The 13694-nt window shown below is 41.2% G+C and overlaps 2 protein-coding genes across 4 annotated transcripts; both read left to right on the top strand.

The window, feature by feature from the left end:
• Positions 1-4266: 4266 nt before the first annotated feature.
• Positions 4267-4792, top strand: gnrh2 (gonadotropin-releasing hormone 2). The gene is made up of 3 exons (XM_071516553.1): positions 4267-4401; positions 4540-4623; positions 4754-4792. The coding sequence occupies exons 1-3, from the start codon at positions 4267-4269 to the stop codon at positions 4790-4792; spliced, it is 258 nt and encodes an 85-aa protein (XP_071372654.1).
• Positions 4793-5474: 682 nt separating this feature from the next.
• Positions 5475-12629, top strand: zmat1 (zinc finger matrin-type 1). Of its 3 annotated transcripts, none has more exons than XM_071516576.1 (7): positions 5475-5613; positions 9115-9221; positions 9328-9411; positions 9928-10063; positions 10309-10632; positions 10813-10903; positions 11064-12629. In XM_071516576.1, exons 1-7 carry the CDS (start codon positions 5475-5477, stop codon positions 12049-12051), a joined length of 1869 nt encoding a protein of 622 aa, XP_071372677.1. In that variant the 3' UTR covers positions 12052-12629. The 3 variants fall into 3 exon arrangements, with proteins under 3 accessions (XP_071372677.1, XP_071372678.1, XP_071372676.1); XM_071516577.1 differs by having other exon boundaries at positions 9925-10063; positions 10309-10599; XM_071516575.1 differs by having other exon boundaries at positions 9925-10063.
• The last annotated feature ends 1065 nt before the right edge of the window (positions 12630-13694 follow it).

Raw genomic sequence — 13694 nt, 5'->3', positions numbered from 1 at the left:
CCTTGTCCCCTCTCCTCTCTCCTCCTCTCCTCTCATTGTTTCCTCTCCCCTCTCCTCTCCTCCTTGTCTCCTCTTCTCCTATCCTCTCCCCTCTCCTCTCCTCCCTCCTCCTCTCCTCTCCTTGTCTCCTCTCCTCTCTCCTCCTCTCCTTGTCTCCTCTCTCCTCTCCTCTCCTTGTCTCCTCTCCTCTTCTCCTTTCCTCTCCCCTCTCCTCGCCTCTCCTGTCCTTGTCTCCTCCTCTCCTCTCCTCTCCTCTCCTCCATGGTGGGACGCACAAACACACAAACCGCTCTCCAATTATAGTAGTGGGATGGAAAGGCAGGGGGTGAGGAAAACGTTTGATCAGCTTCTTTCTGTCATGGGGTAATGCATTGTTTAGAGACAAGCCTTCCACTGCCACACCATCTAGAGACGGTTCATTTGGCATGCACACAACAAGAGCTTCACAGTTGTGGATAAAGTTTAAAAGCCTCATGAAGTTCTATCAACAAAACATGCAATCACTGTAACTTGTTGAGTGGATGGTGTTAGGCCTCAGTTAAGTTAAAAAGATGTATTTCTTGGTGATAGAGCTGCTGCAAACAGAAATAAAACATTGAGTTAAACCTCAATGGGCGGAGCCAAAGAACCAGTTTTTCTGTAACATTAGAATCAGACAAGCCCAGGTAAAAAGACAAGGGGTAAGAGATTAGGTAGCTAATATTATGAAGCCAAGCACTCTAAATGCAATCTAGCCACACTAGCTATAGGTTAGCTAGTTAGCATTACTGACCTTCCAAGATCAAACTAGCCATACTAGCCTATAGCTATCTAGGTAAGCTAGTTAGCTAGCCTGCTGACCTTCCAAGATAATGATAATGTTTATGCTTTTTGACTTGAGTTCCTTCTTTGCTATCCAAGTTTGCCAGTTTGCTATCTGAAAACTGTGGTTCTTTGACTCCGCCCATTGAAGTTTAACTCAACCAATGAGATTATTTCTGACTCCAGAGCCGCGCTAACTGAAATGTTTGTAGAACTTCAATCTGCAAAGCAAAGGGTTTTTGTCACACTTTTGAACTGAACCAAACCAACATCAGCAGCATTGATATCATGAATTGCAGTTGACTTGCATCTCCTAAAGGTGTGCTGGGCAAAACAGTATAAGGAGGGAAAAGGCCAGCATCAGTGTGAAAAGGCAGCAAATTTGGAAATGCTCATGCATAGACTTCTGAAAGGGTGTTTGCTCTCTCACGTCACAGATGTGCCTGGGAGGAGGGATCATGGGGTATGGTGTTATCTTGCCTCAACCAATCCCTTTGCATCCAGCAGACAGAGCGCTGGACCTGGCAGATCAGCTATGTCAACAAGATCAGGGCACCCTGTCAAGCACTTCTTGAATGGGCACTGGACCTGCATCTAAAACCTGATATACCTTCACCAGAAAATGCTTGTCACCCCGTAATTGAGAGGGATGTCATCGATGGCCTGGCCAGGAAGTCGGTGTGTTTGCTCCCCTTGTCATCAGATGCTCCGGGGGTTGCCCTGACCAAAGGGGTTAACCTGGTCTGACGTGGATGTGTGACAGGTCAGAGTGATAGTCACAACAGGTGCAAAAAGAGAGGAAATGGGAACTATTCAGTCTTACCTACTGACAAGGACGTATTGATCTGAGTAATACTTGTAGATTTTGCCTCTTGGGATTTGCCACTGTTGCCATGGTATGAACTGGTACATGTTTGAACCCAAGAATTTAACCCCATACTATCCTTTACAACTCATCACAAATAGTTTCAGGTCTTCCTCTGTAAAAACGTTGAGTTGTGTGATCCCCCTTTTGGACTTGCCCTACTCTGAAGAATGAATGCAGTGATGTCCCAGTCCCACACCACAGCTCAGTAGCTCGGTGGGCTAAGGCACGTACCACATAACTGTGATGTCCTGGGTTTGAATCTGGCCTGGCACCTTTGTCACATATGTCATCCCTGCTTCTTGCCCCTTATATTTCCATTCTATCTCTACCGTAAAATATCCAAAATAAAGGCAAAACGCCCAAAAACATAATCTTTGAAGAAACAAAAAAAGACGTGACAGGCCTGTGTATTTTTCCACTGAGAAGTTTTAGTTAGCCTGCAATATTCTTTGAAAAAGAATGGTGCTGTGTGTCACTCACTATGTCAATCAATCCAGGACCCATACTGATTAATGAGAGCAATGCTTACAAATTGAAGGAGTAGTTATACGCACATCACGTAGGTGCAAGGCTATCAGAAGAACTGTGTCAATGAATAAAAGGAGTAACGCCTGCACACTTGCTCCATGCCACAAAAGTTTACTGGTGACAACGTTTCGATCCTCCTTGGATCCTCGTCAAGTCAAAAACTTTTGTGGCATGGAGCGAGTGTGCAGGCGTTACTCTTTTTAAGCAATGCTTACAAAAACAGTAGATTTTGCCTCTCGGGATTTGCCACTGTTGCCATGGTATGAACGGGTACGTGTTTGAACCCAAGAATCTAACCCCATACTATTCTTTACGACACATCTCGAGTAGTGTCAGGTCTTCTTCTGTAAAAATGTTGAGTTATGTGACCCCCCTTTTGGACTTCCCCTACCCTGAAGAATGAACGCAGTGATGTCCCAGTCCCACACCACACATCTGTTGAGACGTGTTAAGATGTGACAGGCCTGCGTATTTTTCCACTGAGAAGTTTTAGTAAGCCTGCGTGCTGCGATGTTCTTTGAAAAAGTATGTATGAGTGGTACTGGGTGTTAATCACTATACCAATAAAGTTAACATGACGTGAATCTGTTGATTGCTTGGCCAGAGGTTGGTGGTGATAGTGTTTGGGAGGGGAGGGGGAGGTGATACATGTGAGGAGATGAGCATCCCAGGGGTGTCAGTGCTGTTTGCAGATGGTAATTGGAATTGGCCAGGGCTTACGCACCTCTTGTCCCCCAAGACCACTCATTTCACCACGGGGAATGAAAGGACCAAAGGGGTCAGCGATGGGCGGGGCTGGGATGGAAGGATGTGGTGATGTAGAGGTGGAGGGGGGCGTTATAGACGGGTACATATATTGAGGAGGAGGATGAGGCTCATGAGAATCACAATACCTCTACACTGATATACCTGAACAGTGAGACACCTTCGGCTACGGACCGGCTGAAGACAGAAGTGAAGTGAGCCTCTAGACGGACTTTAGGGGACACCTATAGTCATAAAATTATCAGAGACAAGCAGAAATTGAGACTAAGGTAAGGACACTCACTTAAGTTTTTAATAAGTTGCACTGTATTCTATTAATCTATAAAATCTATGCATTTGGTGGATATTAGAGTAGATGTTACAGACAATTGTGTTGGTATCGGAACCACAGGCTCCACAGTGGGGGAGTGTTACTTTATAACCTGAAACCTGTTGTCTTTCAGTATAAATTGACTGAAGATTAGATTTTTGGGGTTCAATATCGTACAGCAGTTTAACATTTGGTCTGACATACAGCTACATACATCAGGTTGTTCCATACCTGAGTCTCAACATATTCGTATCTTTAGAGGTGGGGAAAAACTTTCTTTATGAATGAAAGATCATATCATGATGTTCTATGAAAGATCTTGAAAATGCAAAACTCTCTTGAATGTAGTTAACTGACTGATTCATGGCCTCTCACTCATAAATGATTTTGACAATTTATCCACTAGGAGAATCAGTTATTTCAGTTTTTTACTACAGTCAAACAGAGAAAAATGGAAAGATAATTTGCAAAAATGCAATATATTATATACAGTAATATATCACAATACATTATGTTATTTCCAAACATTAAGAATCATTGCATTGTTGTATCTCAGCTCAAGTATCATGACAATATTGCATCGAGATCTATACTATAACCACCTCTATAACCAAGATAACCACCTCTATTCCATATAGTCTACTGAGATTTGTTTCATCACAGGTAAAAGCACGATCTAGGAGTCCTTTTTTACATTTGATTCGATCTTTTAGTGCGACACACCTGTCACAAAATCTATCCCAAATACTTATAATGTAAAATATTTATATTTTATAGAAATCCATAAAAATATGTATAACTTTTTTGCATATGTTAGGATTCACTAAATCAGATGCCAAAAGACCTAATAACGGACCCTATAATGTGAGTTGTATCACAGTCCTAACTAACAGGTTGTGTCATGAGCCTGGGCAGCTTCATGTACTCTTTCCTTGGGTTTTGAATAAGCAAGTGTCTCATGCTTGATGTCTCCCTTTGCCTAGGTGGGAATATCATGTGTGTATCTCGGCTGGTGTTGCTGCTGGGCCTGCTTCTATGTGTGGGGGCTCAGCTGTCCAGCGCCCAGCACTGGTCTCATGGTTGGTACCCCGGAGGCAAGAGGGAGTTGGATTCATTCGCCACCTCAGAGGTGAGGACCAGTGTTGGTGTGAGCCAGTGTGCATCATTTACTTATTCGCTGAACATTTTCTGTTTGAAGAAATACAATAGAATAAAGACTTTCTTTCCCCTCATCTCTTGTTTCACATTCTGTCTCCCTTTTTCTCAGATTTCAGAGGAGATTAAGTTGTGTGAGGCAGGGGAATGCAGCTACTTGAGACCCCAGCGGAGGAGCATTCTCAGAAACATTCTTGTAAGTGAAGTGATACCATTATAAACCATATTACAAACAGCAACAAAGCGTTCTAACAGCAATAAGTGTAACTGTATTGAGTATAGTCTGTGTCCGACTCTAATGTTGTACTGTATAACTCTCTTCACAGTTGGATGCCTTAGCCAGAGAGCTCCAGAAGAGAAAGTGACAGCTTTCCTCCCTAAACTGCTTTTCTACCAAGTGCAAATGAGTTGATGGATCCTCCTCATCAGTTTTCTTGTCTCATATGGCAAATTTGTCTTGGTCTTCTCGTCTGGGCTATGATGATTAATTTGTGTCAATAAATGTTTTCCAGCATTCTATGGATGCTCACTGTAGTAAACAAATATAATGTCCTGTAATAAAGTATCTATTTTGTTATCAATGTTTCATTTTTGTTCTCCTAAATTGATTTGAATGGGTGGAATAAAAGTCAACAAAGTCTATAACATGCAAAACCAATCTAGATCATTTGACTAGTTTTCATATTGTTTTCCACAATATGAAAACAGGCATGGCACGTCTCCTCCTTGTTTGGAATTGTCACAAAAAGCCATTTAAGATTAGAGAAGCAGGAGTTAGATGCAAAACGCTGAATATGGTCAAAATGTGTGATTAGTCTTTTTGGTTTGATGTATTGATATTTTTTAATACACTTGACCTTCATTGTCTTTACATTTGAGGAATTCTCAAGACTCAACCGAGCTTACTCAAACTATGGATGGGAAAACTGGTATGGCTTAATTAGGCCAATGATATCACATTATTATTTGGTCTTTGAGCGATTGTCACAAGCCAACTATTAGACCACGGTCTTCACTGCGCATGCTCCACACACAGCTAGGAAAAAGATGGACGACAGAAGTGTCTGTTCTCCGCAGCTTGCGGAGTCAGACGCTGAAACTAACACTACTAGTGCCCCTAACGCGGCTTCTGTAACAGATGCTGACAAAGTAGTAAACACTAAAATAGATAGTGCCCAAAGTGAAGGTGAGTTTGTCTGGAACGTGAAAATTCAGCCGTATGGTGTCCAAGTAGCAAAGCTAACGCTAGCTTTCTAGCTAACTGGCTAGCCACCTCACAAGCGAGTTAGCTAGCTCCTTAGCTAAATACGCTAACGTCAGTTAGCTGTAGGAGTTGTTGAATTTGTTTACCAGTCCGTGCGTACCCGAGTCGTGAAAATGTTTATTTCTCCAAATAAATGCCAATCACTTAATTCTCAGCCTAGTTAGAAAGGGAAACCTCATTAAAATAGAATATTTAGAATAAAAAAAGAATATCCGGGCCCGGAAGTAGCTAGCCAAGTTGCTAAGTAGCTTGCAAGCTAGTCTCTGCAAACTCAGTCCCCACCCCAAATAGCCAGCTGAGCTCCCATCTGTACCAGCGCCACAAACTAGTTAGGTAGTTAACATGTCAAGTAAAACCATTACACCAGGTGGTGGATGACATTGTAGTTATATTCTGCCTGGCAACACAGGGTAGTCAGGAAGTGTTAATAAATCAGTCAAAGCAGTTAACTGGCAACTACATTGTTATTCAGTGGGCTCTTTTGGAATCACAAAATGAGTAATCTAAAAAGGAGCGAGATGTGACATCAGTGTCCTTAGGGTTGCTGTGTTTTTCAGGGATCACAGACCTCATCCACTTAACCGGCTCAATCAGTATGGTCTTTAAAGCAAATGTGATGATAAATCAGCAATCCCCTCACTAACCTACTTTGTAATTCACTAATAGGTCGATATCCCTCCCCAATATGCGTGTGTAGAATGACAAATAGTATTCATGCCACCGTTAGGATATTAATGGTGTTTGCTCGCTTTAAAAATTTTGATATAGATCATAACAACGTAGGCTCAGGTTAGCTACATCTATTGGTAGAAAGAAGTAATATAGAAAAACAGACAAGAGCTGTTATTCATTTAGCCTGAAATTGCAAAATAGCTCCGAGTCCTTTGAAAAGCATCTAAATCCTTCTGAAACTGGTGTGTAGTCCCTGTTAATTGTCATTGGTGTACACATACTTCAAGATATCTTCAGTCTCTGTTCTCTTGTTAACCACTACTGTGATAATCATTTGGTAAGTACTGTACAGTATTTGAAAAAAATATATTGCATAGTCAGACATGGTCATATTTCTGGTAATTTATAATCAAATAATCAAAATACTTTGATTAATGCCGATCTTTAGTTTCATTTTTTTCTATAAATCACTTATTGTACTTACATACAGAAGGGTATGTAGTATTTTTTTTATTGTATTACACTGCATTATATTGGAGAAGTTGATAATATGAAATACCTTAGAAGCCAAATATTATTTTGCATAGTTTAAAACTTGGCATCATAACCATGAATTTCATAGTCTATTTATTTCACAAGTTTGTTTTTCTTCCCCCCAATTTGGCACTTAAGCATTACAAAGTTACAAATTATCAGTCTCAGTCACCATCAACTCATTAAAGCATGTTCATGAATCATGTCCTGTCATAAGTGTATACATACCCACATATTTTGTATGTATCAAATCATAATTTCATTTCTACATGATGTGGACTACTGGACACTCATTAATTATTGGCAAAAGGATGTAAGCAGACTGATTTTTTTAAAGTCATATTGCGGTTCATTTTTGTTGAAATCATTTTATTGGCGTCTCTAAAAGTAATTAATAAACACTTAATACATTGTTTACAAACTGCTCACACCGAGTGTCTGGGAAACTAGCCCTGAAAATGGCTACCTGCCTAACCTAATCACTGCTCAAACAGTGATGGGCCTTTCAATGAATCAGGGTCAAGCTAATATGAATCATACTAGTGTACTATGTTGTTGTAGGTGGTTACAAATTCTTGAGGGCAAAATAGCCTACTTTACATTGTTATGTTATAAGCGCTATTCACATCTTTATTGAGTTGATTTAGTGTTGCATCCAGCAGTGTGGGACAGGTGCCTGAATGTAAAACAATTCTTACGTTTAATAAGATGGTTCTGATGGACAGTAACAACCTCCGCCTCCTTTCATTGTAAGATCGCTTTGCCTGGTGTCTCTACCCCACAGTGAAAAAAGCTAATAGCTACTTTCCCTGTCGGCTATCATGACCACTAAGCTATCTTTCTGAAAAGCGATCCACTAAATACATGCAGAAAAGTTTGTAAATTACTTGTTGTACATAGCCAAAAGTAAATGCACAGTTTTAGAGAACATAAGGCATCATTTTGGTGCTAGAATCTTAAGCTGGTTGAGATCATTCTCTTTGCTGCTGTAGTGCACTGTAAAAATGTATTCCTAGTAAAGTGCTCTGGATTCAAAAGTGAAAAGACACATAAAATTCACTCAAAATTAGTTGTTTTGGTTTTTTTTTTGTTTTTTTTTGCATTGATTCATATAATTGGTTGAATTCATATAATCAAGCAATTTTAAAAAGTATTTTAAATTTAGGGTTTGTTAGTCTAACATTTAAAATTATTGAGTCCTCAGTCTCACTTCAAGGAGTGATCCTTAGCATTACCCAATAAAAGCATTTAGCCTGTTTTCTAATATAGTTGAGTAATTTTATTGCTTGAGTATATCTGTTTGAATAGGTTCTTTGAATTTCCATGTATTCAGTTGACTGAAAAAGATCGTTCATTTGTCATTTGGATTATGAAAAGAATGTACTAGTAATAGTCAAAATATTAACATTCATGTAAAATGTTGCCATTTCATATTGGACTTGCTGATCTTAGTGAGCTAGAACATTTTTCAAGTCCAACATGAGCAGAACATGATGCTATCAGGGCAAAGTGGCTAACTCCCCCCTCCCCCTCCAAAGGTGTCAACAAGAATACAACAAAATTCACAGAATTATGCAACAAATGTTTACTAATGTAAACTATTGTTTCAAAGCACTACAGAAGAGTTATACAAAAAGCAATTCAAAAGGCATTTTATGATACCTAATGATGGAAGGAGGCTTAGTTTGCTGCTGTCCCACAGAATCACCTTAGGTAAGTAATTTTTTTTAACTTATCCCTTTAAATTTGGTATCGGGTGGTGGGAGAGGCTTGTTTCGGATGTTACTTGTAATTCTATGGGATTTATCATTTTCACCTGGTTTGGGTACAGGAGCCCAGAATAGGGTTGCACAATTAATCAAAAAGACAATTGAAATCACAATATAGTCTACTGCATTTTCCAAAATACAGGGAGTTAACATTATTTATTAGAGGGAGAAGTGTTTCCCCCAGTGTTTTCTTGTGCTGTGCAGAATCCCTGGCCTATAAGTGAAAATGCATGTTGGAAAAAATCTTTAATCATATTCAAACCGTGCAAGTTAACATTTCATTTTTACACCCCTTGTCTTTCCAAGTGCTAAAAATGTATTTCTGTGAATTGTGTTAAATTACTGATTGGTTTGTGTGGTATGTTCTTTGTTATATTGAACAGATATTCATCTCACATTTTATTCAGTATGACATAATGGTGACTGACAGTATATTCTGCCACCACAGGAGACCTGGGTGAGGAACAACTACTGAAGGGTCTCCTCACTGACGACTACTGCCATGTGTGTGAGGCGGTGCTGCTGTTTGAATCTCAGAGGCTCTCCCACTATGAGGTGCGTGCTGCTTCCCAAGCACTGTTCATGGAGTTATGTTACAGTTGTCTTGATCTTGTGTGGATGGAGCCTTTATAATAACGTCTCCTGTATCCTGTGACTGTAGGGAAAGAAACACGCCCAGAAACTCAAGCTGTACCTGCAGGCCAAGAGAGCCGAGAAGATGAACAAAGAGTCCAGTGGCCCGCAGGTTAGCTTTCATTTAGGGATTTTACATTTGAGGTATTTAGGTGACACCTTTATCCAGAACAACTTACAATGAGTGCAACAGTAGAATCGATTTAAACCAGATCAGGGTCAGGGCCTTAGTGCTGTTACAATATCTCTGTCATCATATAATGATCTTGTAAGAGAGAAGTGGTTGGAAAAGAAACAAAATATGATCCAGGTGAGAGTTAGAAGGGAGTAGCAGAATGCAGAGCGCAGGCTGGTGTGTAGGTATGGAGGTGCAGAGTCTCCTCAGCCCTGTGGGCCAACACCAGGGTTTTGAACTTGATACAAGCAGCCATGGGCAGCAATGAAGTGTGTGTGTAGGAGGGGAGTGATGTGGGAGAATATGGGGAGGTTGAAGACGAGGCTGAAGACGAGGCTTAGCACATTACTCCACTTCATTTCCTCTTTGTTAATTCTCATCAGTTTATATTTTATGTCGGGAAGCATGTATTTGTCTGTTGACAAACCAATGCTGTGCCTATGTTTTTAGCAGAGAGCTAAGACTGTGGATAAGGACCGTTTCTGTGAGCTATGTAGCATGGTGTTCAGTTCCCCAGTAGTGGCCCGCTCACATTACGAGGGCAAAGTCCATGCCAAAAATCTGCGCAAACAAGGCCTTCAGCCCACAGGCAAGTACAGGTTGTGTGTTGGAAAACACAAAGAATTTGAACTGATTTATAGTAGAAGTTGAATCATATTATATTGCATTATGGTTCAGTTTTATAACAATACAATATTTCCATTCCTATGCACCCTATAGTTGCAGCACACATGATGGCAAAGTTAGGTTCAGCTGCCATCTACTCATCCAGTAAAGCTTAGAAGGTCATGCATACATTTTCATATAATTGATAATCTTTCTTTTCATTGATAGACATCTCTCTAAAGGGAGCTGAGATGCCTACTTTACCAAACCTGGCCCAGGCCTCAACTAATGCTGATCAGACATCAGCCAGAGAGGGCGGCATGGAGCCCCTGGACCCAGCAGCCACCACCATGCCCAGCACAGAGGTGGATCTGAGGGACCCTAACAAATACTGCGCCCTATGTGCTGCCTCCTTCAACAATCCCCAGATGGCCCTGCAGCACTACAATGGACGCAAACACCAAAGGAATCACGCCAGGCAGGAGCTGCTCAAAGAGCTGGGAGAGGATGCCCAACAAGGTACAGCTGTGGCTACACCTGGTTCAGTTACAGGTATTACTGCTGGTATAGCCATTCTTTGGACATTAGTTGATATAGAAAAAAAGACAAGTGTGCCATATGTCTGAATGGTTGTAAGCCATTACTTTTTTATTACTTTATTACTATTTTTCATCATTATTTCATTTTATTCTGTTTCTCTCCCTTCCTATCTCACCCTTTGCCTGTTTGCAGCCAACTCCCTGACCTGTCAGATGTGTAGTGTGAAGTTTAACTCGGTGGAGATGTACCAGGCCCACATGCAGGGGAACAAGCACCAGATTAAGTAAGATCAGGAGAATTCCCACAAACACACCAAGTCCACTATTACTGTTCCATCATTCATACAGCACTCTCAGAACTCAATCTCTGCAACACTGCACTGCAAGAACTTGAACTTTGACATTACTGTTTATTCACTGTTAAAATTGTTTGTTATTGACCAGGGAGAAGAAGGTTGTTGACCTGTGCAAGTCCCAACAGAAGGTCTACAGCACATTTGCAGACGAACTGGCTGATTATGTCCAGGTCCAAAAGGCCCGCGGAATCACCCCAAACACCAGCCACGCTCTCCCTCAGAGAGACACAGAATTGGAGGGTGAGGAAGAGGAAGGGACAAACACAGTGGACAGTGTACAACTAAACAAATCTAGGCCCAACCTTCCTCCCCCGTCTAATCGCCCTCACCACCCCCATCCTGGTTCTTACTACCCAGCTGCAGGGTGGCATCCTCCATATCAAGGCCCTCCAGCTAACTACAGCCTCAAAGGAACGTCCTGTGGCTGGGAGTACAACTTCCCTCCTCCGCCCCTCCCAGGCGCAGGCTCTCCACAATTCACTAATTGGCCCATGGCAAAGAGGAGGCGCCGAAACCAATCAAGCTCCTCCTCCTATACTACCTCATCCTCCTCCTGGTCGTCGTCGTCCTCCTACAGCAGTAGCAGTGATAGTGACGATAGTGAATACCAGCACAGAGAGAGGAAGAGGAGGATTAGGAGGAACAGGGGTGAGAGAGGGAGGAGGGCACGAGAGGAGGATTCAGGCGAGGAGAGGAGGGGAAAGCGACAAAGTAGGGTTAGAGACGATGACTCAGAGGAGAGGAGACGAATAGCAGAGTCAGAAAAGGAGAGGAGGAGAAAAAGGCAGAAAAATCATGGCAAGGGGAGGAGACCAGAGAAGAAATCCCGGGAGGAGGACTGTGAGGAGGAAGGAGGGGAAAGGGTGATGAAAGATTTAAAGCCAGAAGACCCAATGGAGAAAAGAGAAGGGACTGAGGTGCATATGCAAGTTGAGAGTAACATCGAGCAGGGGGAGAGAGAGCAGGCCAAGCCGTCCAAACCCAAACACAGGAAAGAGAAGAAGAAAACGAAGGAGAAAGTAGACACTAGGACGGAGGAGGAGAGGCTGTGGGATGAGTCCATCCTGGGCTTGTGAATTTAAGAGGCCCCGTTGAACTCTTTCTTAACTGCTGACATTTAGGCCTAAAGATAAAATCCTAAGCATGGCATTGCAGATCTCATACACAATGTTAATCAAAATCAACTCATGGCAAGTAACAGTTAAAGCTATCTTAACTATCTAGCTTGATAACCCAACAGTGTTATTTTCCATAGGCATGCTAGCTGGCTAGCCATGTTTACTTCACTTGTTTTTATAAGCGATGACTGTGTCTGTCATATTTGAGCAGTGTGTTTGAGGGGAAGGGCAATCAAATTTTCCATGCAAACCTAAAACTTACATATCTGCTTTATTTTTCACTTTGATACTTGTTAATGTCTTTGATTGTATTCCTGTGCACAATTATTAATGGTTGGTAGTAATATCCAAACCTCTTCACATTTTCTAACCTATTGTGTGAAATTATTAAGTAGTCCTGAGTCCTCTTCTCTCTAAGTTAAACTATTTTTAATCATACATCTGTGCTCCTGACTATGATTTGATAGATTGAGGTCCCTTTAACAGCCTGTGGTTGGTGCTGTTGAACTTCATTCAGAGCATCAGTGAACCAAATAAAAGCCCATAGATGTTAGAAGCTTAGTCATTTCTTTTCTACTGAAACTTTGTGTGTGCTTTCACTTAATAGGCACAGAGTGTGAAGTAAAGTTATTAGAGAAGTTGGGCTATTTCAGTTACTCTCAGTTAATAGTTTTGGCATGTTGGATATAGTGGAATGACAAAAATATTGCTGGCAATGAAACAGATTTGTAGCTGTCACATACTTACAAACTGCAGTACATAAAAGAAAAAAACTGGAGACTGCTGAGGAATTGCCTTAGTCTGCAGTGCACTGGTAGTGTGTGCATGTTTTGGATGTTTTGCATTTGTGTTTGGGGTCAGACAGGTGCAAAAGTAGAAAATGAGGACAGCTCTTTACAAATCCATGTTCAGATGCATTTAATGACAATTGAACAACAGTGGATGAGAATACCTACCAGTAACTGAAAAGCACCAATTATTTCAAAAGTAACATTGCCTACTATGTTGTAATATTAAGGAGATAAAAAATAGCAAGTACTTTCAGTAATTACTTATGGTAAAGTGATATTTCACTTTTTAGGGTGTGTAGCTCTATATGACTTTGTAAATGTTTGACCAATTTGGGTGCTTCTGGGGATCCATATTACCTGCAACTCGCTTTATATTAAAACAGACTAGAAATCAAAGTTGTATCAAATACACAAACGGCAAACTAGACCATGGCAATATTTCATTATGCATCCAGGCTCACGTTGCTTATGCTATACATTTTATACAGCACATTGAAACAGTATTTAGACTTTGTTATGACCAACAGGGCCGTCGCTGTGATCTCAGGCAGCGCTCTGGTTCATAAGGGGGTTCAAATATCTGACATGTAGCTAGCAGGCGGGCCTAGCTAGTTCTTAAAATTAATCCATATATCTTAAAATCAGCTATTAAACTGACGGGCAACCAGCATAGAGAAGTTGAAATAAGGCTAATCTGATCTCATGGGATCCTGGCAGCAGAATAGTGCAGATCCAGACTCACGCCATCGCTTGCTGAAACTCGAGAACGGGCGTTACAGTATTCAAACCAATATGATAGAAAGCAGTGTT

This window comes from Centroberyx affinis, unplaced genomic scaffold (assembly GCF_046629955.1).
Source record: "Centroberyx affinis isolate AG114_WGS23_722 - 3 ecotype Tasmania unplaced genomic scaffold, CSIRO-AGI_Caff_v1 ptg000409l_1, whole genome shotgun sequence".
NCBI lineage: Eukaryota > Metazoa > Chordata > Actinopteri > Beryciformes > Berycidae > Centroberyx > Centroberyx affinis.
This window is presented reverse-complemented; position numbering and strand designations above follow the sequence as displayed.

Bases quoted from the DNA above. Each gene is read 5' to 3' on its own strand.
- gnrh2 (XM_071516553.1), top strand. From the start codon at position 4,267: ATGTGTGTATCTCGGCTGGTGTTGCTGCTGGGCCTGCTTCTATGTGTG. The intron at 4,402-4,539 runs GTGAGGACCAGT...CCTTTTTCTCAG, and splicing joins ATTCATTCGCCACCTCAGAG to ATTTCAGAGGAGATTAAGTT. The intron at 4,624-4,753 runs GTAAGTGAAGTG...CTCTCTTCACAG, and splicing joins GCATTCTCAGAAACATTCTT to TTGGATGCCTTAGCCAGAGA.
- zmat1 (XM_071516575.1), top strand. From the start codon at position 5,475: ATGGACGACAGAAGTGTCTGTTCTCCGCAGCTTGCGGAGTCAGACGCT. The intron at 5,614-9,114 runs GTGAGTTTGTCT...CTGCCACCACAG, and splicing joins AGATAGTGCCCAAAGTGAAG to GAGACCTGGGTGAGGAACAA. The intron at 9,412-9,924 runs GTTAGCTTTCAT...CTATGTTTTTAG, and splicing joins AAGAGTCCAGTGGCCCGCAG to CAGAGAGCTAAGACTGTGGA.